This window comes from Andrena cerasifolii, chromosome 12, assembly GCF_050908995.1.
Source record: "Andrena cerasifolii isolate SP2316 chromosome 12, iyAndCera1_principal, whole genome shotgun sequence".
Taxonomy (NCBI): domain Eukaryota; kingdom Metazoa; phylum Arthropoda; class Insecta; order Hymenoptera; family Andrenidae; genus Andrena; species Andrena cerasifolii.
Window position 1 is genome coordinate 9,745,267 of NC_135129.1, and position 27,121 is coordinate 9,772,387.

At 48.5% G+C, this 27,121-nt stretch overlaps 1 protein-coding gene across 2 annotated transcripts; it reads right to left on the reverse strand.

Annotated features, from left to right (window-relative positions):
* Positions 1 to 291: 291 nt before the first annotated feature.
* LOC143375565 (uncharacterized) lies at positions 292 to 26,356 on the reverse strand. Of its 2 annotated transcripts, XR_013086937.1 has the most exons (4): positions 25,484 to 26,356; positions 10,839 to 10,932; positions 1,950 to 3,362; positions 292 to 1,918 (listed from the first exon to the last, which is right to left on the reverse strand). XR_013086937.1 is itself a non-coding variant. In XM_076824811.1 (3 exons), exons 1-3 carry the CDS (start codon positions 25,523 to 25,525, stop codon positions 2,770 to 2,772), a joined length of 729 nt encoding a protein of 242 aa, XP_076680926.1. In that variant the 5' UTR covers positions 25,526 to 26,356; the 3' UTR covers positions 292 to 2,769. The 2 variants fall into 2 exon arrangements, 1 of the variants encoding a protein (XP_076680926.1); XM_076824811.1 differs by having other exon boundaries at positions 292 to 3,362.
* Positions 26,357 to 27,121: the final 765 nt, after the last annotated feature.

Here is a 27,121-nt window from a genome sequence, read left to right on the forward strand (position 1 = left end):
TAAAACTACACCATTGCGCACGTTGGGCCTCACAGGCCCATATCTCCAAGTCTAGAAATGCGTGGATATTTCGAGCGAAAAAAGTTTTAGGCTGCGCGTAGCCTCGTGCGCTCAATCTTTATCAAGAAAAATAATTAATAGCAAAACGAGATACTGAAAAAATATCTCTTCAACACTGCGAGTATCGTCGTTTTTCACTATCATGAGAACTGTTCGCTTGGGCCCGTCAAGCCCCACGTGTGCATTGATAGGGTTCCGAATGGTTGCAGGTTTCAGTGTAGAACGAGGGGCTTAATTAACTTAGCGTTCATTTATTTACTGGTCAATGTTATCTACAATGATTTATTGTAAAAGTAACAATAGTTGTGTATAAGTTAAAACGGTATATCATACATATGTACAGGGAGGGGTGAGTAGATCTCGACGATCCCATAGAGTTTAAGTTGGATCTTACGCGAACAGAGGCAAATCGATCGCCGTGCTGAAGAGGTTCCCTCCGCTTCTCTGGCGCGTGATTCGCAATCGAGGTCGATTCGTCGATCGAAGATCACACGCGATCGTGGTATTCCCCGTCTACGATCTCTCGATCGATCCACAGTCGATGAACACAGCTCGTCTTGTATACCAAGACACCAACGATCCTTCCTCACGATTTGCCGGTCTAGAATTGATCTGGTGCGCCTATCTAATATCGATGAACTCCTCCTTAGACACAGCTAACTCGTAATAAGCGCCTTTGGAGGATAAAATACACTTCTTTTTGACGACACTGGGTGCAGCTTCTCGTATACAATTTGCCAGTCGACGCGTTAATTAAACGTTCCACCCCATCTTTAGATCGCTATCAACCCGGGCAGAAACGTATCCTCCATTTAGATCTGAGATCTACGTGGCTTCCCGATGCGATGCAACGTTCAAAGTGCCAAAAAAATTCTTAATTCTGTCCCTCGATCTCTCACGCACTTACGATAAAATAATCTACGAATTTCTCCTAGGGTCGTGTACTGTGATTTTAGCGATGGTATCTCCGCAGCTCCTCGCTCTCCAACACCCTGACCGAGTAAAGAATCATGTCCGAAATAATCAGTGGAACCTGGCCACTGACAACAGCGAGCCTCGAGCTTTTCGAATCACCCTGCCTGCTCTCTGAAAATAATTACTCGATCGTGGAGTTGAAAGGCTGGAAGCGGTGCATCGATAAAAATCTCCAAGTCACCCCTGCCTCTCGAGGGGGGGGGGGCGAAAGTAACGGCGAGTCTCGACGTTGATTTAAGGAAATTCACTTGGACGGGGGCGTGTTGCACCCCCTCGGCTCTCGTTCATATCGATCCAGCGTATGAACCCTATCCCATTGACATCGTTTATTGACATTCGTTTACCATAGAGCGAATCCAACGGATCGACGGCGTCGCGGGAACGAACGGATCCCTTAGCCTAACGCGATAATCGTAGAAAATAAATAACGGTAATGAGAACGATAATGGCTAATAAAGAGCAGCGACCACGGTTACAATAGCACTAATCACGATACAATAAAACGGAGTACAAAAAGAAAAGAGGAGAAAGGGATAGAAAAGCAGCTCGCCTCTGGGACGAACGTTTGGTTATAAAGAAAGGGTGCTAATTTGGTGGTCGAACGGGCGTGACGCGAATCGCGCGCCATTGGATGCTAACTTCATCATCCCCCCGTTCTTTATTACAACTTGGCGCAAGGACCTGAAGAGTGATGGATCCACTGTGCCCAGTTTCTAGGCATTTACGAGCTGAGCTGAACTCGGACCGATTATTATTCGACTCGAATAAATCGAGCGCACCCCTACCAGTCTCTGTTGCACTGCGGTTGACCACCGACGAAACGTTCCAGTGAGGACACGTGAATAAGCTAGTACGAAACGAGGGAGCATTTCGTGGGTGGAGGCTCGATCAGCGGTGAGCTTCGACCTTTCAACCGTGCTCAATCGCATTTAACAAATGACTTGCTCCCGCTTGCTAAAAAATGGAATGTCCCGTGCAAGGTTTCCAGTTTGCTATGGATATCAGTGGACTACTTTCCCGCAGACGTGAAACTAAGGGCTTTGGCAGAGCTAAGGAATGAACGAACTGCTGGGGATCTAGGCGATCTGCCTTCGATTTGCCGGGGTCGAGGAGTCGATATTGCCCGAGTCAGTCGCTCGACATTCTCACGGCCTACACATCTCGTCCGCGACAGCCGCCCGGGTGGAGGCGCAGCCTCCGGAGAAGCTCGGCTCCGCTCGACGGGCGCAGTCTCACGGTCTGAAAGCGCGCCGTTTGCTTCGCAAACACGCGGTGAATGCACGTTGATCTGAATGAAAAGAGATTCCTCTTTTTACCGCGACAGGAACTTCTGCTCGCGCGAGATTGTCGCGTGAACGACGACGGTTCCGCCGGGGCGGTCGAGGGGCGAATGTGGGGCAGGCTTCAAGCAGCGGGTCGTTAAAGTTTCGCTAGGCAAACGAGCGATCTAGATGTGAATTTTAATTCCCGTTTTACGGAACACCGAGAGAGATACACCGAGTTCCAAGGGGAATTCCTATCGCACCCTTCCTAGGCGCGCGATACACTGTAGCAGGTGCTAAAGCAGCTAAAGTAGCTTCCCGAAAGGTGTGGATCCTCGACGGGGAGCAGGAAACACCCCCTCGCCCCGGTGGGTTACAGATCGCGGTTGCCCCTCGCCGAAAGCGTCCCACAGCGAAAGCCAGGCTTCCTTAAAAAAATAGCGTCTGGGCCGATAAAATCAGGGCGATTCGTTTACGTGGTGTACTGAGCGAAGGCCCGTTCCCTCTGCAGCTCCAGATGCTCCTTCATGGCGAGGACCGTGGGATGATGCGGCGGCAGCCCCTCGTCCTCCACCAGATATCTCAGGGCTTCCGCGGCGCAGGCGTCCCAACCGGCGCCCCAGGACCCCGGCACTTGATCCTGATAGCTCCTTCCCTCCTCGGGGTCCTCGTCCATCCTCAGGCGACGGTCCAGGCACTCGTACGACTCCGCGAACACTTGCTCCTGCCTCTGACACTTCTCCGTGGCGTTCTCGTGGTAGCGGATCCCCTTGAAGCCCTCGGCCGGCAGGCAACCGCGCTCCAGGTAGCTGGTCTCCACCAGGTCCATCTCGTCCCTGTCGATGGTGTCTCTCGCCAGCAGCCTGCCTGCGCTCTGCTTCTGGTGGGACTGCTTCAGCTCCATGGCCAACGAGGCGGCCAGCTGCCGCAGCAGCCTGCTGTTCTCCTCCTCGTCCTCCTCGTCCTCCAGCTCGTCCAGCTCCACGCCCTCGTCCTCGGAGGAGGACACCAGGTCCTCGTTCTCGTCGTCCACGCCCAGCAACGTCAGTAACCTCTCCGCGGCATCTGCGCAGACGGAGCAACGGATTTGTCACACTAGGTAATGCATAGCCATTAGTCCGCGCGTTTGGCGAAACAACAGAGGAACGAGGCAGAGAAGACTCTCGAAGGGAACGGGCAAAGGTTCGCGAATCCAGGGCTTGGCTGCTGCGCTCAGAGGGCAGTGCGAATCAGATCGCGTGAAAAGCTGGAGAACTCGATTCCCCTGGTTTTGATAGAGAGAACGAGAGAGCGAAGGAAAAAAGGACCGGAATTCGGCTCGACTCGGTGCACAGTGGGGAAATTTTGCGATTTCATGGCCAAAACTACAGTAATGAAATTTTTGAATTTTACAAATTTAATAAAATGTCAATTGAAAAACTATATCCATTTTCGTGGTCAAAACTTCAAAACTTATTTTTAATATATAATATTCGGAACTTTTACGTTCTAATATATGAGAAACTAAATTATCCGAAAAACAGCACTTGAAAAAATCTTTATCGTTCGTAATTTTTGTAAGTGCTGTTTTATATATTAATATATTAATATTTAATATATTAAAATAAATATACTAATATATGAGAAACTAAATTATCCGAGAAACAGCACTTGACAAAATCTTTATCGTTCGTAATTTTTTTAAGTGCTGTTTCTCGGATAATTTAGTTTCTCATATATTAGAACGTAAAACTGCCGAATTTTATATATTAAAAAATAAGTTTTGAAGTTTTGACCACGAAAATGGATATATTTCTTCAATTGACATTTATATTAAATTTGTAAAATTCAAAAATTTCATTACTGCAGTTTTGGCCATAAAATCGCAAAACTTCCCCACTGTGCGGTGGCCCGGTTTCGCGCACTCCTGTGGGAATCCTGCACCATGAGCCTCCCATGGGAACTACCTGTCGCTACCCACCCCACCATCCTTCCTGCGAATCATCGAATTTCGCACGAGCCTCTCTCTCCTCTGCTTCTTCGGTTCGGTGAGGCCGTGTACGTACACGCGCCCCCTTGTTCGCACACCCTTCCGAGAAGCCCTCGGTGGAAGGGTCGTCAGGTACGGCCAGTCCAGGCTTACCTGTTCCTGGGAACTTCGTGGATACCCTCCGCGCAGGGGGGGTGTTCAATTAAACGATACTTTACGGGACGGTGTCCCTCCAAAGGGAAGATCGCGAGGGGAGGTGTACAGGCACCTTGTGAGAGGACACTTTTTGGGGACATTCACGTGTGGGAAGTTGGCAGAAATTTGGAAGACGGGGCTGACGGGTGATTCCCGAGGGAGGACTTGTAAGAACACGAGACGCTTGTCACTCTACGCCACTTTGATCTCCCACGTTCCTGCGAGCGGCGTGGATATCACGGCCGGGTGAAACGCTTTGGTGGATCGAAAATAGGAGACCGGGCAGAGAAGCTCGGGAGTTTAAACAAGTTATTATTTCGCGAGGGTGGGAAAGGGGTTGAACGAGGAAGGCTGTTGTTGCTATGAATTATGTAACAGCATGTTGGTGTTGGCGGGACCAGTTGGCAAGCAGAATTCGCGTCCGCTCGTGGAAATAGCGTTTATGCAGATGCATCGTATTTACCTGCACGCTGGAGGACCGCTGCTTTTGATAAACGACGGAGGAAGTTCGCTCGCGGAGAAGTTGAATCTTCCGTTTGATTCTTCGGAATGCCGCTTCTTCTACTTGGAGTATCATTGCATTATTCTTTATTACGCGAGCGAGATTATCCAATTTACCTGTCGAAGGACTAACAGGGCCCCGATTCATGCCCGCGTTCCCATAAATCAAGTCGAAGGCCAAGAGAAGCCACCGCACCGGGACTTTTTACTCGATGGGCCATTTTTTTCCGCGAAGCCCCGCGCGCGTTAGGTGCTCCCTTTTTTCTTCGTACCATCGACACCGCACAACAGAGTCCAGACCAGTCGGGAACGAGTTCATTGTTTTTTCCCCCCATGGAGAACAACCCCCCAGGACGTGGACGCCGGACGTTCCCACAGGGATAGCCAGATTTAAATGTCTCTCCATTCTATGGCCTCTGAGGCTGGATTGAGTTAGGTTAGTCAACGATTTAAAGGGCTCGGTAAAGGCAGCCGTATCTGCGAGGGCCTCGTCCCACGGACGGGGCCTAAAAACGATCTGGAAGCTCGCTTCAGGAAGCGAATGAGACGGAAGTAAGAATCGCTTGGAACTCAATCACAGGGGAATCAATCGTCTATCGGTCAGACGATTTAAAATTAAATTATCCTATCGACGGGAGGAGGAAAAGAAACTACCCTCAAGAACTATGTACGTATTACCCAGTGGCGCGCTCAGGATTTAATCTCGGGGGAGCCGAGTTGAACGGATTAAAATATTATTTAAGAAAAATTACTTACTGTAATTTCATTCAATGCAAATTGAATAAAATTCATTAGGTGATTGTAAAAATTTATTTAAAGAGTAAAATCCAATTTTCTTTTCTTCTTACAAAGCCTCTACTTCGGAGGGTGCCAGGCCCCTGGGCCTCCTCCTCTGAGTGCACCACTGGTATCACCTATATACCGCGCAATGGAGAACTTTGGGAAATAGATTCCACTAACAATTTGTGTCTCCTGTTTGATCGTAAAGGGTATATATCACTGGCAGATCCTCAACGATAAAAGTTTCGACGTGGAATCGAGGTGAGCGTAAAGTATCTATCCTACAGGTCGTTAAAAAGTCCGATGGAGGCAGCTCGTTCAGAAACGAGAAATAAACTACGTCCTCGCTTCGCACAGCATCATCCTCGAACGAAGATTACGTAAGAGTTGTTCGAATGAATTCTACCGCGAACAGTCGCTGGAATTCGCCGAGGTAAAGCAAAGGGCGAGAGTGGCGAGCGTGCGGAGTGGCCCTGTTTGCCCGGAATGGGATTTATAGATCGTAAATCGCTGGCGGGGCTCGATCGGGACCACCAGCCGGAGTTTGCTCTATTATTCAACCGCGGCCCAGATGAAATTGCACGGTGCCGCAATTTTCCATCGGAAGATTGAAATTCCTACGGCTGTAAGCAACGTAGACGCTACCAGCCGACGCCATTAGCATATAAAATTCATATCTCAAGAACGGGGCCGGCGAGCGCCGCGGCAGAAAGTTATTTTCCCGCGTGCACGGGACACGTCGCCCCGTGTCGTGGCCGTTTTTAGTGATTAATGCTAACGACCCACGAAACTTTAATGAGCCTTATAAATGGACTTTGAGCCGGTGCCACGGACTTTGAAACCGAAAGATCGATGAAGGGTCGCTGGGAGTCGCGGCGCGCGTGGCTTTTGAGCAGCCCGGGCTGGCCTCGGGCAGCTTCGAAATTTGTTTGTATCTCGTTCGAGGATAATTAATGGACCGCGCCGCGGGATGCATTAATATTTCGGAGTGCTCGAAATTCAATCCTCCGAGCGACGGAGCGCTGCGCGCAGCAAATGGCGGGACGTCGATTGAATTATCATTTCTCCATGGGAAGCATCTCGGAAGTTGAAAGCCGCGGAACTGCGGGCTGGAACGACGGAATGTGAAGAGACGTAATTATTCGAGTATTCCTTACAACCCTGGGAGAGACACCTATCGGAAAGGGTGACTTTCCAGGCGTCGCTGATGAAACGTCCTACTTAAGAGTCTCGAAAGAATTAGGCGGCCCCTATCTTCGGCGATCACTGAAATTCCCAGGCGCGGCAGGTAAGGGTGGGGTAGGAAAGGTCTGCGGAGAAGGTAGCGACCTTTCTCACTGGGTCGTGAAATAAAAATTTCCTCGGGATTTCTGCGAGGTCTACGGGGGCAGGTACGAGGGAGCCCTTAAAAGGGCTCGGCGAGACGTTTCTGGTCCGCGTGAAAGCAACGAAATATCTCGTGTTCCCCGGGCGACTCGATTTCCCCTGTTTCACCCTGACAAAGGGCCCGGCTTAACCACTAGGAAGCAGCGAGGCAGGCCGCGGCCGGGCCGAAGACGAAGGAAGTCGGAGGTGACGTTTACAACTTGGCAGAGCCGCGGAATTGTATAAATAAGTTTTGTTACGGGGGCGCAGAGACGGAAGGTTACTAATAATCGCTGTTGCTCCTTGGAGATGATTCCGGGCGATGGAAGCGCGGCAGAAATAGCTCGCAGCGGGTTGCATAGCTGCGACGAATCGTTACGCTTTAAGGAGTCATTCCGGTTAGACGGATTGAAGAAATCCACTTTTTTTAAACATTTTTCGACGGTACATATCCTCAAGAATGTGCTGTTAAATTTTCATGCAAAAGCTCAGATTGTTTTAGCTTCTACAGAGGCTCGGCCTCTGAAAACTTTGAACGCGTTTTTCTCGAAACGTCATTTTCCACATCGCGAAGATAAAATCTGGAAATCTATCGAACCGATTGCTCTATAAATTTTACTGCTTATTCTGCACACCTGTGGCTCTCGCAGGGACTACAACCAAGTATTTTCATCCAGTCTAACCTACTTTTAAAATCGATAATAGCAAAAGGAAAAAGCCGAAAAAACATTTTTCTTGCATTTTGCCCGCCATTTTGCTAATTTCGAAGATAAATCACTAATTACAGTTCGAACGATAGCGACAGTCATACCGATCAAGAATCTGTTTGGATTTTTGGTTTCAGACAAGTCTAACTGCTGAAATCGCCTGCACGAGCGAGGCATGAATTTTTAAACACGTCATCAAGACCGCTTTCAAAAGCATTTCGAAAGCAATAATTTTCTTACCTTTCTATTTTTTATTTACTATAGAAACGTAGTTTAGTAATTAGAAAAAGTTTCATTCCATTACTAGAATTATTTTCCCCGCAATAAATTCCTGAAAATCGCTGAATTTATCGGCGCGCTGACCGGGATGCTCCCTTAAATCGAGGGAGCTTGTTGAACAGGATCGAACGGGATAACTCGAGGACTCAAAATCCGAAGGGACTCGAATCACTGGAAGCTAATTAAGGGGACCGAGACTGCCTCCGCGCTCGATTGTCCCTTAAGACGGAGTATTTGAAGATTTCCAAGACAGTTGTCTGCACCCGTGATTGAAGAAGCTCGCGAAGGGAATTGGAAACACTCGGGAGCCGAGTTTCTTTGAGCGTTGGAACTCCATTACAAAGATCCTGTTGCCTTAAGCTCGGGGGCAGTAATCTCGAAGAGTAGAAGTTGAACGAATCCTCGTTGAAAAGCCAGGCCCCGCGGAATATTCCAGAAGCAGCCGAGGCCGAAGACAATGAGGACTCCAGCCAATTAAAGTCACTGCACCAGAGCGCTCAAGCAGTTCTTCCCACTGTCTCGGCAGCCACGCAGCTTCCATCAAAAGCGGTACACCTAGCGGACTAATCGCTGCTTCTCCGAGCGGCATGCGTCAGTAACGAGTGCCATTAAAAAGAATCCACGCCATCACGAATAAGAGCGATCGGCCGAGGTGATCGCGGGCCCGGTGCAATTAAAGACACTTAAGAGAAGCGACTGGAGCGCCGGGATCGCGATCAACCTCCCTACAATTTATCGATCACGGGGAGGATCGACGTGACATCGAATGCTGGCAATTAAACGCGATCCCAGGCGACTCGGAAGGGTTCCAAAGAGGACAGCGCCGAGCGGAGAAGGTGGCAGCAGATCACAAGGGAAACCGATGTCGGTGGGGCGTGTGTCGTGATCGATACGAGGCATCGCGTGACCGAAAATCGGCCCGCGGCTGTGTCGAGCGTGCAGGGCAGGCCGTGCGGGAGAAGGGACCAGGTAATTAGGAGCGATTACCGGTCGCTTTTAAGCCGGCAGTCGCGGGTCCACGGCTCGGCGGACGCGACCTGGCTGATTATAAAGTGGTAAACCGGGGGTATACTTTGTCATGAAGTCGTCGGGAGACCTGCGCCGCGATCCAGGAGGACGTAATTACATGGACCCTGGACGGTCTTCCTCGCGAGGAGGTGCCCTTTCTCTTCGCCCGACTCCCGAGCATTGACTCCGTTCCAGGGGACCGAGAACACGGAAGCTGTTTGGTCCTGGCGCTCCATTTCCTTCCCACGAAGAACCCTCGCCTGGTCGAGGGATCAATTCCGAGGGCCATTTCTCTTCTCCGGAGAAGGAAGGTGTTTGCAGGGACTCTGCCTCCTTAAAGTATAAACTTTGGACTTGATCAGCATTTCGGAGAAGCTTCGATTCAAAGCACAGTGGCCTGAAAGAGCGTATCGCGTCTACCCCGTGCTAGGGAAAGCTACGGTTTTGTAAACAGAATTTCCTCGCGCCCGTTGCCCCGTCAGACATTTCCGCCATTTCGGTGGATAATCTGGGGCCTCGAGAGGCAGAAACGTTTTAATGATACGTTTATAATGCGCTACCTGCGAGCGGTTCTCTCTATTGCGAGACGGGGCACAAAGTGAAAGGACCGTGACAAAGAGTTTTCTTGCGGCTGTAAATAATTATTCCGTCTCGGGGATATTTCGGGGGGCTAAGGAGGAGGAGGAGGCGAAAACATTCCCCTTTGTGCCGCCGGGGTCGGTAATTGCATTCCTGACGATTTCCCCCTGCAGTCGAACGTTTGTTTGGCTTAACAATTTCACCCCCATCCAGGCGGAGCGCGCCCCGCCGCGCCGTTCAGGCTGCGTTATTCTGTCTCGTTACACGCGGACCTTCTCTTAATGCCGTCGCTCCTGACGATCTAATTAACGAGTAAATAAAACGTGCGAGTACCGTCGCCTCCTTGCAGCGAGCCGTGTAAAACAAGAGGGTAGTTACGAGTGGAAATGGGATCGAGGAGTATTGCGGGGAGCGTTTAAATTGCGGGGGACTTATTTCGGGGCTTCGCAGCAATCTTCAGAAGACAGCTGCCACTGTTTGCTGGGTTTAATGAGATACGGGAGAAACTGTGTCTGTGCGAATGGATTGTTCGTGGAAAAGTGTATCGAGGGGGTGGAGTAGGGAATATGAAAGAAGAAACTTCTTTAAAGGGACATTCCATGCGAACGCGAACAGATTTCGGAGTAAGTTTTCGTGGATCGCTGAAATTTCAATTGGTTGTAGTGTTTAGTGATATTTAAACGTACCTGAAAGGATTTTTCAAAATTTTGAAAAATGTCGATTTTACAGCTGTTTGAAGTTAAGTGCTACCCTTTTTTCAATATATTATAGCTATGGAAGTAGTAAACGGGTGGAGATGAGCTTTACGGTGCTTATAGAGAAGACATTGAAGTTTTAAGAAAAAATTATTGAAATATCACTAAAGACTACAACATATTGAAATTTCAGCAAAAACTTACTCCGAAATCTGTCCGAGTTCGCATGGAATGTCCCTAAAATAAATTCTGCTCCTCGATTCTCTTTGTCGAGTCCTCGTCTCCTTTAGGATAATATTTGGCGGTTGGATTATTTTCCAAGCTCTCGTAGCCAGGAATCTGATCCCACCCCTAATTAGGCGCGCCCCCGACAGGCATCTCTGTTCAAACGAAGACTCCGTGCTCGGGCTCCTTCGAGAGTAGCTTGTCACCGAGGGAAGATAGAAAAGGGAAGTTTAATTACCTCGAATGCTCGGAGACGAATCCGCGACGTCGGTCGCGAGGTCGACGAGATCCTCGAGCCCTCCTCCGTCACCCCCGCAGTCCATTATCATGTCCTGAAATCAGAGAATGGTTCGTGAGAATGCTTGAACATGGCCAATTAATGCGCTCGTCTTTTCCCCATTAATTCTCCTTCCATTTTTACCTCTGCCCACGACGAGGCACCCTTTAACCCCTTAAACTACCACCATGTCCGATAAAATCTTCTCGCACTTCCAAAAAGAGATGGAACCCATCTTCGCAGGGGCGCATTTATACTTTTGCAGGCCCTAAGCGCAACATCATTACATTGCCCCACAAATCTTTCAGCTGCATCTTGTTTTTATACTCTGAATTTAATATTTAAAAAGAAGTAAGTATCTTAGTTTGCAAAAATCACGCGAAAAAATCAGGGTTTCAACTTTAAATGGTCGCCATTCTGTTTTAGATTAATATTTCGGAAATTCCCTCCGTCAATCAGAGGATACATTAATATACTAACGAAATCTTTTTTGTAATTTGATTTTAGACAATCTGGTTCCGAATGGCAGTGTTCACCGCGAAACCAAATTTTTAAAAATGCTTCTTAGATATCGGTTGTTACTTTATCATAAACCTAAATATTTTTCCACGAAAAAATTAGCAAATACTCTTTAAGCGTTGCTCTTTCAAGTGCAAAAAGTTTTGCACAAATATATACTTCCACTTGTTCAAAAAAAATTCACAAACATTCGCCTCTTTTCGGCCGCCTGACTAGGTAGAACCCTTAAGGATGAAAATAAAGGAACTCATTTTTGGGGGATTATTTCTGTTTTTCCTATGAAAGATTCTATTCCCATAGAGAGTAAGGCTCCAGGTTGCTCTAGTGACAGACGTGCCAATGCTTCTTTTATTCCCTTTCCAAACCAATGGAGATCTCCCACTATGAATCGCGGGTGCGTTAAATCCCGAAGGACCTATTACCTTTCATTAGCAAATCGAAATAAAGTCACCGGCCCGGTAGACGGAGCAAGCTTAATACAGTCATAAAGGACGCGACGCAGCACGATGGCCAGAGGGGCGCAGGAGGGAGCGCGAGAGCATGGGAATCAGCCACGCATGCATGCACCGGGCACCAAACCCGCCGAAGAAAAAAGAAGATGTATCCATCAGGAGGGTTAACGAGATTCCGCGAGGCTGTCAGCGTTTCCTGCCGGCGTCGGGCTACCGCGATCATTCCCAAAAATTGAAACGTACAAAAAGCAGGCGCTCGCATTAACCGGATCGCCTGGCGGTCGCATTAACGATGCCACTTTGTAATCGGCGAATGCTCGTTACGACTTTCTCCCCGAATAACGCTTATTTCCAACAAAATTGCACGTTCCCGCGCACAGTGGCCCCTCGCGAGCAAACTCGGGCCCGCGGAACGCTTAATTACCCCCCTTCAATTTTCCATAAAATTCCCCGCTCCACCGGTACACCGTCGCCCCGCTAATTCCCGCTGCACGTTAACCAGCGAATTAAACGCTGCCCGTGAATAAAACGTCCCCCCCTCCCTCAAGGACTCGCAACGAGGCTGCGAGAAAAAAGGACACGACGGGCAAAGAGAAGAACAAGCGAACGAGGAAGAAGATCGTCGGGGAGCCGCTACAGGCCTGCGCGTCGTAAAATCGTCCGGTAGCTTTATAAAGTGCGAGCATCTGCCTCGTGAAAGCCGGAATCCGCCTATCGACAGCCTCTATCGGGACACCGGGAGCGCGCTCGGTGCACGCGGAATTCCAGCTTTTCCCGTGCGAGATTTTACCGCCCCTGCTACCGAGCAGTGGCCAGTTTACGACTGACCTTGGTCGCCCGTAAATTCGAGAAATTTATTGCACAGCACCCAGGAGCGACGGTAGCGGTGCGTGAAAATGCGTGCACCCAGTGACCCAGAGACACCGCCCGGCCGTAAACGTGGAAAGCAACGGTGGCTGAGTTATTGTGCCCCTGGCTGGCCTGCGATTTTTCCCCCCCAGACGGACTTTACGACTCTGCCTCGCGCTCTCTGGCGACGATCGGGAAATCGTCGACGGAGGAGTCCGTTCTTCTGGACGCGGGACAGGGCACAGTGGTTCCAAATCGCCGAAATCTGGCCAAAATTCAATTTTCGGAGTACGTAGCAGCTTTTTGCTATTTTAGCAGATTTGTTGTCTATATATCAGTGCATCAAATGCCGTTTGAATTTCTTAAATGTATTGATTGGTTATTGAGATATAGGGCCGTCAAAGGTGACGAAATTTCGTGCTCCTGTCTTGAAAATGGGAGCATGTTTAATGTGTCGGAGAAAGTTTAGCTGAGAAGATCGATATGTTTAAACAGTTTACCATTAAAGTAGGTGGTATAAGCATAAACTTTCCACAGAAACAAAGTAATATATCTTTGAATTTATCCGTGTAATTCCCTTCGCAATGTGTCATAAATCTAAGTCGTGTTTTAATAAAGCAGACAGAAAACAAAGTTGAGTGTCACCCGGTGTCATGCGGTAACAAGTTTCTTGATATAAAGTACCATGTCAAGTATGATATCCAATTGAGAATATTTGCGGAAATTTGCGATTTTTCAAGATATCTAAATTTAAAGCGCCAAGTGCATTTAATATATGAATAAAACAGCATGCCTTATTTCAAACAACGCTTATAATCCATAGTTTTCTTTTATTATTTCCGGCAATATACTTGAAGTGTGTGACCTACTAAACGGATAAACGTTGAGTTTTTTCACTAGAATCGGAACAAAAATTTTTAAAATAATATTCAAACAGTTTATAAATTAACATCGTCATATTAAAATCGACGTTCTAATTATATCGTTTTAGTGAAAAATCGGAAAGTAACCAATCTTCACGAAGATTAACTTGAAAACAACGTTCACACCAGTGACATTAGATTTGCCATTTGTTTCTTTTGTAATTTTGACTTCAGATTCGCAATCGCCAACCCCAAAAAGCCCGGAGCACCGATTTCTGACTAAATTGAAGTACGTTTCGAGGGGTTTGCCGCTTTTTAGCGATTCGGAACCACTGTGGGACGAGGGTTAAGGGTGGTCGTGGGGGCGTTGAAGGGTAGCTTGCGTAGCGAAAAGTGACGGAGTCGGAGATTAAAAAGAGCCGCGGTGCACTCGTGACGCTTTATCTCTCGTTATTGTCTTCCAGCTTTTTTTTTTTCGTGGCTCGTTCGATGGGGAGGTCAGAGTCGGCTTGCAGTTTCGCAGCGTCGTGGGGAAACTGTGAACGAGGTGGGTCGAGAGGTGTCTCGCAGGTGCGGTCCATTTTCGCGGGGCAGGGTCTCGGGAAGGTATTAGCATAGAGAAGAAGACGCTGGGCGGTTCGCCGATCGTTTACGAGGCTCGAAACCGGTGCAGAGCCGTCGAGGATCATCGGCGATCTCGCCGTCGAACGAGGCAATTATCCAGCTGACGCGAGGACGCATTAAAGCCAGCCACGATCTCGAAGCGCGTGCACATTGATCGGCTGAAGACACTTGATTTTTGGCTATCGCCCCGGAAAGCAGCGAGGGATATGTAAATCCACGGATCTTTAATTACCTGAGGAGGGCAGGGCACGGAGAACGGGGTTCTTGGGGGCTGCTTTCCGAGATAGATGCTCCCTTCTCAGTTGACACTCTTCTCTCGGACTCCCTTCCGGAGACTGGTACCTTCGTTTCAGATAAATGGCACTGATCAACGCCGGTGTCAATCATTCCCGATACCTCTGCAAGCCACTGAATAATTCTCCGCGTTCCCTACACGCGAGCAGAGTTTCCCTTCGAGCGAGACAAAAAACGAAAGAAAGCACTCGACATCTGGCAGCGCCACTAAAAAGTCAATTCGTAGGGAACACTGTCCCAAAGTGTATCCATTTTAATGAAGCAGGAAACGCGATTGCAGGGCTGTCGCCCCGCAAAGTGGCTGGGGATATGTAAATTCTCGGCGAGGTGGCTTCTTCCAGAGGCGTCGAGGCCGTAATTAAAGAGGATTGCTCGATTTATGCGCGATTAAACGGGAATTTCATCGATCGGGGTACGGCGGCAGGGGCACGCCGGCCCCTTCATTGTAATTTCAAAGAAGCAAACACCCTCGCGGTGAAATAAAATCAAGCAAAAAAAAAAAAGAACATCCCCTACCAGAGGACATTCTCATTTCGCGAAACGAGGGTAATAAACGCTGACAGAATAAGTTCGGGGATGAAACGCAAACGGGCCGAGTCTCTCCATCGCGTGTTTCACGGACGGAAACTTCTGCCCGGAGTGAGAACTCGGTGGAATAGTAAAGATGGAATTACCTTTCTGCCGTTACCAGGCAAAGGAAATTCGTTCCACTCCCTCTCGGTCCGATTCGATCTTTCCCGCTCTCCCGCGACAGTATTTTCGCGTTTCATTCGCCCTGGCGCGCTTTCGAATTACTTTCCACGCGGGGTCCGCTGGTTGCCGATGCGACGGGGCAGCGATAACGACGGCAATTTTTGGCCCCGTTCGAGGAAGTGATTCCTCGTGTAAATAAGGGAGAAACCCCGGGCGAACGAGGAGGGACTTTACATTCATAGAGGCTTCGTTAAGGCCGCGCTGCACGTTGACTCAGTCCCGACCCACTTTGGCAGCGGTCTCGCGGCGAGTATATAACGCGTGTTCTCCGCCCGGCGAGATTAATAGCGCATCCGCGATATCGATTCCAACGGGCAAATAAAACTCCGCAAACTGACCCGGTTTCCACTTCGGGGTTAATTAAGGCCTTGACACAGGCAAAGGCGGCACCGAGCCGGGGAACGCGACTTCACGGGAACAAAGAAGCGGCTCGAGCTCCGAGGGGGACCGTGCCCCGGCTTTTCCACTTAACGCTCGCTCGGTTTCAACGCCCGTGAATTTGCATCTTTCCCGGAGAACAGCGGGACGATTCGCTGATCCTTTGCTAACAGCGACAGCCCTGAGCCGTCTGCAAAGAAACTGATACTAGCCCGGGGCCCTTTAAACTCGAAGGTGCGCTTCGAAGCAGAGAGAGGCAGTCGATTTTGCATGGAAATCAAAATTCCAAGTAACGAATAAATTTGTCTTAACTTCTACCCGTTATTTCGCGCGTTCGAAGGAAACGATTCGCAGAAGCGTCGACAAGGAGGCTAGGAAAATTGGATGATTGTCGAAGAAGCACATCGATGGCCCGATAACGGAAATTGCCCTGTAATTGTCCCCGGCGGGAATCGTTCTCGCCGGGGATCGCTCGGGAAATAAATTGAAACCGCGGCCGAGCGAGTCGGAAGATTATTGATAATGAACGCGGATCCAGGGCTTGTTCTTTTTAAGTCGCTGGTATATTTCACGCAACAAAGCGCCAGGTTTTTGCGGTGAAAACGAGAGAGGCGAGCGTGGCGAGCGTGGCAGGCCGGTGCTCGTTAAATAAAAGTCTGTAACGAGGTAGAAAATGAACGCAGGAGAAGATGGATTAGCGCGGGGAAGCATACGCGCGAGCCGGTGTACAAACAAGCTCTCGGCGTGCCCAGCAGTTACATTTTTATCCTTTCCACATTTTCTCCGCCGTACTTATTTAACGATGTCCTGAATCCCCAATCACGGCCGCGCCGCTGCTAATTAGTTGCGCGCCCGGAACACTCCGTATCGATATTCATTTCCCTGTATCTGAATAATAGAATCACCCGGTGGAGTAATCTCCCAGGTCCGTTACATCGCCCGTTTCGTAGAGAGAGAGAGAGAGAGAGAGAGAGAGAGGAATGTAAAAGGGCCATTACGAAGTGTATTCCTGAAATAATGTATAACGCTCCCGTTCCATATTCAAATCGTCGAATTAATATCACCGGCGCGTATAATTAATCGCCGACGTTTTAATTGGCCCTCCTCGATTGGCTTCGTTCACAGCTACCGAACGTTCGATCTTCATTTCCAGCTCGGCGTTATCCCCCGCCCGACGCCGACTAATTTACCCGTAAAACGTTAATCGCGAATCAGCTTCGTTACGGCCCCGGGCAACCCCTCGTCAGGCTTATCAATTTTAAACGCGCATAAATGCCCGATAAACGCAGCTAATTTGTCCATAAAACGCTCGCGCAAATTAGTTCCGGTGTGCTCTCCGTCCCGGCATCGATCTAAATTGCAAATCCCGAGGAATTCTAATAACTCCGGTCGTTCACCCCTATTCCTGCCTTGGTAAGTGTTAGATTAATTATTTACCCTCCGCCGCAGAAAATCCAACGAAAACGCGTCCCTTCGAAGCGGCAGCGATTTTCGATAAAAGCCGCGGGACCAGCGGCGGATATTTTCAAACGCCTCTCCTATCGAGCAATCGCGCAATGGTGGGCGTAATTACGAGCGGACGGGGGCTCGAAGATTTTCATACGGTCGTTAATGAACGCGCGTCGGAGCGAACGCTCGTTTCCTTTTTTCTTATTCGTACGTACCGTGTACCGTTTAATTCTGTAGCTACAATGTAGCCGGGTCGATGCACTATCTCGTATCGAAAACCAATATTTTTTACCCCGCGGGGGGGGGAGCGGTGGCAAAGGCAAGCGCGGGCGAAAGGGGGCGGTAAAATATTGACTCGACACAATAAACGGCCCCCATCGGCAGGCTGCGCCGAATCGCCTTGTATTGAATCATCGGAATTCAAATGTATCCGTGCTCGCGTGTCGGGGGTAATTAAAGAGGCAGGAAGGAGCGGGCGACGACGGTGGGGGAGGGATAAAAATTTACGACGGATCATGGGCATTTCAATGGAGCCACGGCTGTGCAGGCGGACGGGAAGAGAAAGAGCCGCGATAAAATCGCGCGTTCGAGGTGTAACAATCGACTAACCGGGGCAGGAAGAAAGACTCATAACGCGGCGTGAAATTTAAAATGCACGGAAGGAGAATGGAGGATGAAGGAAGGAGGAAGTGTATTAGCAGGGTCGGGTAATTAACGGAGATACAGATTCAGACCGAAGACCGTGCGTTCGACGAAGTAAAAGTTCCTCGCTAGACACGCTCGCTTAATGGAGGGTAAACTGCAGTAATGCTGGCACTAGGGTTTATACAAAAACCCACTTTTGAAAGAAAATCAGTTTTCGAATTCCACTATTCCGAGAAAAAAACGGTTAAAACGGTTTTCGAATTTTCACAAAAGAATTATAATTAAAATAGTAAATGAATATTTGTAGTCATTTTAAAAATTTTCAGTTTCCTTGATATTATGGAATTACGAAAATATGGCGAAATAAAATATACTCTGTCTATACAAAAGCAAGTAAATAAAAATAAATCAAATAACTTAAATCCGTACAAATACGTACAATTTTTTAGTTCATTTAATATTTATTGATCTACAAAAATATAACACAATGAATTAGACTGCACTCAAAACCAAATGAAAAAAAATTAAACAAACTAAAATCCATACAAAATATAAATCTTTTAAAAGGTGGTACCGAATTATAAATCTTTATTCCATTTATTCCACTTTTAATATCCTATATTTTTAGTTACGCGTATTAAGCAAACATTAATAAGTACAATTCTTATTAAAAGTATGCGGTCATTTACTGGGCTTCTACAGGTTTGGCATTTTATAACTGTTTTTTTTTTAAATTCCGATAAGAATAAGTAATTATTTTTACAGAAATTTCAAGGAAAATAAATTTAAATGCAATTTCAACAGTCGTTTTGTTGTTACACATAAATATAATCAAGTATTAATCTGAAAGCTTCATAGATTCACCAATTCGATCATTCACTGGTTGGTTTACCCTACATACGATTGTACTTTTACGTCTTTATTTGCTTTCCATTGAATATTTTTAAAATAATACACTTAACAGGTACTCGAGATGTTTTATTCCATTGAGAAACCAATAATCATCTATCATTACTGAAAATTAAGACCACACAAAAACATCAGAAAAAAATATAGGCATTCCAAAAAACTATAGATTTCCGCTTAGGGTGCCGATCATTCCCACAGTTTTCCGCGCGTATAAAGGGCCGATGGGTCGAAGAAGAGCCACAGAATGCGCGCGCCAAATATTGATAATCGACTAATCGACGGGAATAAAAGTCCCCGGGTAGAGGTTCCAGGCGTAATTCGCTTACAACATTTTTATGGACCGGTCGTTTTATTGAAACGCAGTTATCGGCCAGGTAGTGTTATCGAATATCGATACCCTTACGCGAGGCGGATGCGCAAGGTGGCCGTAAAAGAGGCCAACAAAACGTCGGGTTCGCCTCGTAAACGATATATTGATATATCGTAAATATGATACCGGTACCCCGCTCAGTGTTCTGCATGCTGTAAATCGATTTTACACCGAGGGCTGATAAAACCTGGCGTTTAACACAATCGCCGCAGTACAGCCTCGAATAACGCTCTCCGGGCGTTAAGAGAGACAGGACAGTTCTTCCGCAGGGAGAGGAGGGGAAAGAGGAGGCGGCTAAAGATTGCCGCTCTTAACAAATGCCGGGTTTATACCGGGCAATTAACAAAAACCGTCACTTTCGAGCTAACGAGTGTATTTCCATTGGCGAACGCGGGGAGAGCGATATAATGAAGCGGCATTACTCTGCATTAACTCTTTATCGCGCATAATGTCATCGAGCTACAGGGTGATTTAAAAAGCGTGACCTATAATTTGCGAACCCGTTCCGCGTGTCACTGGAAAGCGGCGTTAAAGAATCTTCGGTGCCGTTATTCGCGTAAGAAGCGATCGTAAGAAGCTGTTCGCAGAAAGGGCCCGGAGATTTCGTGGCGCCGGAGTTGAAGCGCCCTGTACTCGGAAGGAGACAAACGAAATTAAAAGTTGCCGAGGGAAATCGTAGCCCCGCGCGGGATTGAATTCGCTGGGACAATTCGGGAAGTTCAAAGGGAACTTTGCCCGTGCGAAAAAGCGGAAAGTTTTCGGTCGCGAAATAAGATTCCATTTGAAATTTAGATTCCGCGCCGGCGGAATGCGAACCGAGGGAACTGATAGGGATGTCGCGCGAGAGAGAGATAGGATATCGAGGTCGAGGGAAGTCGTTCGAACTTTCGCACAGTAAAACAAGCCCGGAAGGTTCTTGCAATTTTTCTGCAGTCCAATTCCGGGACCATCCCAGGAAGCGCGTCAAATTTTTGTCGCGATGCAGTGGAGGCTTTAGAAAATAAACAGGCACACCGACAGTGGACTCATTTCGACTGAGAGATTCGTCTCTTGGAAGAGTAGCCGAGGCTTTCGCTGAAATTAATATCTCGATACTCGGTCCTTGCGTTTAACGGCATTTAGGCGACTTTCATCCCCAGCCCCATCGCGGAGCAAAGGTAATGGAGCAACGCTCGGGAGGCTCGGATCGATCCACCTGCGAGGATTGTGACTCCGATTAATGTTTCAACTACGCGGAGCACCGCAATCTAGCGGCGCATCGGCGTCGTATATACGTATCGCGTATCTGGCCGGAAGGGAGGAGTTCAAAGGGGAGAGAGTACGCGGTCGGAAAGTAATATCTGCTGGCGAGGAACTTATGCGGCAGCGGGTGTGTAATCGCACTTTGTATTTTATCAAGATCCCGATGCGACGGTGAATTATGTAATTGCGACTCGCCCCCTCGGGCCTCCGGGGCGCTGAAAAGCCCGTCGTCGCGGGCCGAGGGAAAGAAGGAAATGTTTTCCCTCCCTTTGGCGCGGGGGAGTCGCGGGGCGGGGCGGGGCCGGATGGAAATTGGAGGGAATGTCGAAACAAACGGGAGGATAATGCCATCTCGTTTCTCCCAGGCGAGTGCTTTCGCGGAGATTGGAAATGGAGGCCTTTTCATCGGAGCGGAGGTTTAATTAAGGCCAGTCGATATCCCGGCGTGTCTGCGAGGTATTGTAGCGACTTGATTTAACTTTTCCTCGCTATCTGGATGGCGAAACGAGACCGCCTCTGCGGGGTTTTACAGATTCCGGCGCCCTGTGACTCGCCGCGCGGAAGTCTCTCTGGGTTTCATTATTCCGCGGGGGATTTCAAACCGGGGGATGGCTCCTCGGTGTAAAAATACGCCCAGCGAATGGAGCTCTGTTATTAATTCCGCGGAAGAGTGTCCCCTGCTCGCAGGGCCGCGACGTTGCGCAAACAATCGGCTGGGCTCTGCGACAGATTCGCCGCGCGTTTTTCCGCGGATCAACTAAATTATGGGGCACCCACGCGGCCACGCTAATTGAATTGCTAATCGATCCAACGGAGCGGCGTTTTCGAAGTTTGTCAGCCGTGGCGGCGGTTGCATAATTCCGTGGGTCGTTACGTCAGGGGAACCGTGTTTCTTCGGTAATAATTGCCAGCGCTCGGCGAGGAGGAACCGGGAGGAGTGTACAACAGAAATAACAGACGCCCGAGACCACGGTTTTCCCTCCACGTTCACGGACCATCGTTCAGCAAACAGCCTTCGAATCGGGGATTTATTTATCTTCACCTTCGCGCGGTAGACCCGCTACAAGCGTAAATCGCAAGTCCCCACTTCTGAGAGCTTCCGAGACATCCCTGTCGCAAGAGAAGCTCGGAGAATTCACCGATGTAACGCTATGAATAATAGAACGGAGCCGGAATTCTCAGTTTTATAGCCTGCTATGTAACAGGTGGCACAAAAGATCCGATGTTAATAGCTCCTGATTTTTTAATACCTCCGCCAGAGCGCACTGGGCATTTAATCTCGGGGGGGAGTCGAGTTGCGGGGATGAAAATGTTTCTAATGGTTTTCATTAGATCGTAATTAATCGTCTTTATTAGTCTAAAGAAAGAAGAGAGCTGAATATGTGCACTGTCGAGAAGCCTAACAGTGTACTAAAATGGAGACAACAAATAGACGTAACAAATATTAAGAATAAACTAAAGTAAAAAAATCTTAAGATTTAAAGCTAATCATGCGAATAGCAGAAAGTAGAGTGGAGCAAGAAGAGTAAAGTAAAATGCGAAAGTACTTGCAAAGAATAAGTAAATCATGCTAAGAATACAGAGACAGATGATTATAGAAATTTATTCAAAGAATAATGTGCGGTTTACTTTGCTTTTTAAAAAGCCTCTCCTTCGAGGGGTTGCTACGACTCCCTCGCCCCCTCTAGGTGCGCCATTGGCGTCGGCTGCGCGCAGACGGATCAACTTTCCCGTTTAAATACAACGTTTCGAGTCACTCTAATAGAAAACAAGTTGCAACGTTTCAGAAAACAGCCCCCGCAGGCTTGTCGCGATAAGCTCGGGCTCTTCCCGGCGCATTTTCGCGCGGCACGAGCGATTATTATTAAACGCCCGGCGTTACACGCCGTTAATGCACTCGGCGCGAGCGGATCGACTTTAATTGATACGCGCCGAGTGCCATTAACGTTTTAATTAGCGGCGAGCAAGCCTGATACGTCGGCCGACATTTCCTCCGCGCGATCGATGCCCCAGCGTCGCCCGTTAAGCGGCAACACTCTATTTATAGGGGGGCACGCAGCAAACACATCTCGTTCCGTTAACAAACCAGCCTCCCACGCCGAAAAGTTGCGCCGCGCGGAAACTCGAAGAAATCCAATTAACGGAGTCTATCGGCTCAGCGGGGCCCCTTCCGCGTATGCAACCTTGTTCGTTCCGCGAGCCCATCCGTCTCCGGCCTCCTCGCCGCATTATGCCGGTGCATTTTCTACGCTCGCCGATCGACGCTTTCCATGGGGATTTAACGAGCGCCTCGAGACGTCTCGCAGCGCCGCGGCGCGTGTTCAAGAAGCAAAATTTGAATTATGAAATTTTGTATTTCATTTCGTGGAATCGATAGTAAACGGTCCCACGATATAAGAACATCGTAACTTAGTAACGTATATAACGGATTTAAGGTAAGTAATTACATTCAAACTCAAATAACCAAACGCAAGCTGCCACAGGCTACACATAGGAAATATTTACCCGCTGCATTTTTGTTGGATTTATGAGTTCGTTTCTTTCTTTTTTTTAAATAAGCAAAATAAGGTGAACCAACCAGCGAATTGTTGAATCTATGGACCTTTGAGATTAATACTGGAATATATTTATGTATAACAACAAAACAGCTGTTGAAATTGCATTTGAATTTTTCTTGAAATTTCTATAAAAATAATTACTTATTCTTATTGTAATTTTAAAAAAACAGTTATAAAATGCAAAACGTGTAGAAGCCCAGTAAATGACCGCATACTTTTAATAAGAATTGTACTTATTAATGTTTGCTTAATACGCGTAACTAAAAATGTAGGATATTAAAATAATAATGTTTAAATTTATATTTGACAATTCTTTGCCTAATGGTCATTCACTGGTATGCGGTCAATTACTGGTTGGTTTACCCTGTATCCTTCTTTCGTTTTATTAATTAAAAATTCTTGCAGATAAAGATATGAATACGTAGCAGTGACTCAAATTATTACTGTTTTTGTCACATCTTCTAAAATCTGGAGAGAATTAAAAAAAAACGAAACATATCGGTTCTTTCAATTTTTTTTACTACAATTAGTTCTCTTTGTGCCCTTTAATTTGGTATAAATTTTATTTGCTCCCAAGTGCTCCCACGTGAGAAAAAAATACACGTAATGTAACGAAAAAACTAGACACATCTGTGCTCGACTATTTATTTTTAAAGGACACTGAGCTTTGAATTCCTTCAGATTCAACTGATAGTGATGAAGATGTATAATTAAATTTATTATCAATACGAATTATATAAAAAATTAATTTTATTTTTTTATAATTGTCTCATATGTTTGTTATTAGTTTATATTTAAACGTATTTAAAAATATATATATTTTTTATTTGTTTTACTTTTATTATGTTCAAAAATATATTTTAATGAATTATTTTATTTATTTTTTTATAATTGTCTCATATGTTTGTTGTTAGTTTATATTTAAACGTATTAAAAAATATATATATTTTATTTGTTTTACTTTTATTATGTTCAAAAATATATTTTAATGAATTACTTTATGTTAAAACTTAATTTTTTTGTGTACAAATATGATTAACATATATCAATTATATGTAAATAATTGTATCTTAATGGAAAATTGATTTTTTCCGTATAACTCATTACACCGCACGTCTGCTGTGGAGCGAGCAGGAAGCTCCGGCGAATTTCTGCCGGCTGGACGGTACATCTCCGCGGGACAATATAATCGAGGAAGCTGGAGGATCAATTGCTGAACACCTTTTAGCGAAAGCGGTCGCAGCATTGTCTTGCGGGCGATCGTTGCGGAGGAGTTTTATGGGAGAAAGGAAGGCTCGGTTGTAAAGCTGAAACCCTTTTAATTAACAAGATTCCGGGAGCCATTCTCTGTACGAGGGAGCAAGGTTGTTTGCCTAGGCGCTGCTGCCTCCATGATCGAACGTAAGCTCCCATTGGGGAGGTTTTACACGGAGCAGGGATGCTCTCTCCTCCGCGGATCCGCAACAGTGCACTCAGCGTAAAGTCTCCTGGAATTCGCAAGGGAGAGAGGCCTGCTGCCATTTTCCACGGGGTGAGTTAAGGAAAATCGAGGGCGGAAGTCGCAGAAAGTCGCGTGCAGAAGGGCGCGATAAAACGAATGCAAAACGAATGTAAATTCAACAACCGATAATGGCCCTCGATTCGCGAGCTGATGTGCGCGTACGCGCAAAATTGAATGCACCCGTGTAACGGGAAAGTGCATCGAATTCAGAATAACACGATCCACCGACAATGGCGGCCAGTTAAATTCAAATACTGTAATTTATCACAGGTGATGCAAACAGGTGCGAATTCGGAATGCCTTTATCGCCCACAGACAGCTTGTCCGCTAAAATATTCCGCGAATGGAAAGTGCAATCTTCCCCGGACACCATCCGGAGGAATTCGAGCAGCTGATCTGTCAAAAAATTCTCAGGCATAAGGGAAGTGTTCTCGGTCCCGGCGACGGGAAACCCTAAACAGCGTAACGGTTAAGAAAATTCCAGGGTCGAGTATTTAGGTAAACCGTGAGTCACGCAACTCGCTCCGCCTCCTATTAGCTTGTGGTGATCAGCATTAAAGCGTTCGAGGAATTTCTAGCGGGGCACTTTCAGCTTCTCGGCGAGCAGAAAATTACTTCCGCGAGACGCTGCGCGCAGAAGACCCTGTGCACGGAATCGAGTAATGCTCCTGCCGTCGTCGTAACGTTAACGTTTCGTCTGTCAGCGGCGCCGATCGGCGTTAACAAGTACAATGCACTCCGCATGGTTTGCCAGCGTTTCCACGGCGATACTTTGAAACGCTCCCGAGTCTCCAGGCTCGTCGAAGCCAAGGTTGCGAGCGAAATGGTGAATAATAATGGAGTTGGAGCGCGTTTCCTCCGCGGGACCTCCATAAACGGGCCGGTACACAAGGTGTTTCTAAATCGCGGAGTTAAGTCGACGCTCCCGAGCAAGTGTCTCGTAATCTTACGCCGTCGCAGCTCCCGACTGGATTATTCAGGGCCGCCCGGCCAGGAATGCGGAGTATTATCCGTGGGATAATGCAGGCGAGCCTCGGACGGGACACTGGTCTTCTCCGTGACTAGGCAACGGACCAGCGATCCGCCGAGAGTATCCCGTGCAACGGGTCGAGCGGGTCTCCCGCGGTCGCCGATCCACCGAGCGGATAGCCGGGGCACGAGGTAAACGAAACGGAGCCGATCTATCAGGCCATTACATACCTCGGACAAGGCGTCCTCCATCATATCGCTGGTATCTCTCATGGCTCCGAATGGCAACTGGCACCGACAACGATCACTCAACGCCCACGTATCAGCCGTTTCCTAGTCCTCCGTGTACGTGTCACTCCGGTTCCCTCCGGGGCCACGCTGCTCCGAAAGCGAGCGGGGAGAGTCGCCGGGCGATCGGCAGCGCAGGGAAGAAGCTGGATCCTGGTCGATGCTGGTGGATCGTCCACGATCGTCGGCAGGCGACGCCAGCGGGACGGTGGCCCGTTCCTGTCACGAGCACATTGTCCCGCGATCGGCTCTGTCCCGCCTCGGCGACGCGTTGTTACGCGTTGTTACTTCGCCGTCGCCGTAGACGTCGGTTCGATCGATCGTATCGCAACGTGTCACTGTACCCGCTCCTCGCCCTCCCCCCGCCGACCGGTGCACCCCGTTTCTCTCGCACGACGAGGATGATCCCCGCGACACGCAGCCTCCGGCTGATGCACGGCTAGGACGCGGATGACGCAGGGGATGACGTAGCGGTGGGATCGGAGCGTGGAGAGCTCACGAGGCTCGCGGGACGATCGCGGCCCGATCCATCGGTGCACGCGGCTTTGGAAACACTGGCGAGCGGTGTCAGGTAAGCCAGGGAGCAGGTCGACAGACAGCCAGCAGGCCAGACCTGCCTCCATGACACTGCTCCTGTCTTCCTTCTACCCTCGCCGCGTCTCTCCCTTGCACCGACTGCCTGCAGCTGCCTTTCCACCCCTCCCCGACGACTTTCCCCTACGCTGTCCCTCCAACGTCGTTGCCCCTCGTTCGCCCACTCCTCGGCGCCCCTTTCGCTGGAATCGTCGGGCCATCCTCGTCGCCCCTGCCGCCGCCGACTCTCCACTCCTCTCCCTCCATCCAACCGTCACGCTCCCCTCCGCCTCCCACCGCCTGCATTTTCCTGCCGTTTCCCCTCGAGCGGCTACGCTCGCTCTCCTCCTCTATGCTCCGACCGCCACCCTCGGCCCCTCCGGCGCGGAGTTTCCCGCAGACGGCGGCCCACGAACGCTTCCTCCACGCACGCCGATTCAGCTGGAGACGGAGCGAGGACCGCGGTATTCAAACGCTCCGTACCGTGGATCCGGATCGATCGCCGCCGGGATTCCGCGGAGACGCGGACTGCGAGGCTGGACTTTCGGCGAAACGGCTGGCTGGTTGGATGACTGGAAGATGCAGCTTCGATGTGTGATAGGGTGGAATAGATTCCTCTGTTCAAGCGATCGTTAGAGGCTTGCATTCCTAGGATCTTCTTGGACCAATTGGGGCGCATTCCGAGGAGGCAATTTCCGCTTGTAACACGCTCGATCTGTTCTGTATCCTTCCGCGAAAACCATACGGGACTCGGAGACTCCTTCGCTGGGAAACGTAATTGGGAAAGGGAGAATTTTCGGCCGAGAAAGGAACGTCCTCGCGGCGCTTACAAAGCGGCTCGCGCTCGTCCTGGCGCAGGGCAACGATGCAGACGAACAGCTGCTATTTCACCTGTTCGATATATTATTTAAATGCTTCACCTGCCGCGATGTCAAGATACCGCGAGATAAGCGGCCGGCGTTTCCTGCTTTCTCGTCGCGGATATCACGCGAGATTTTCGGCGCCGTC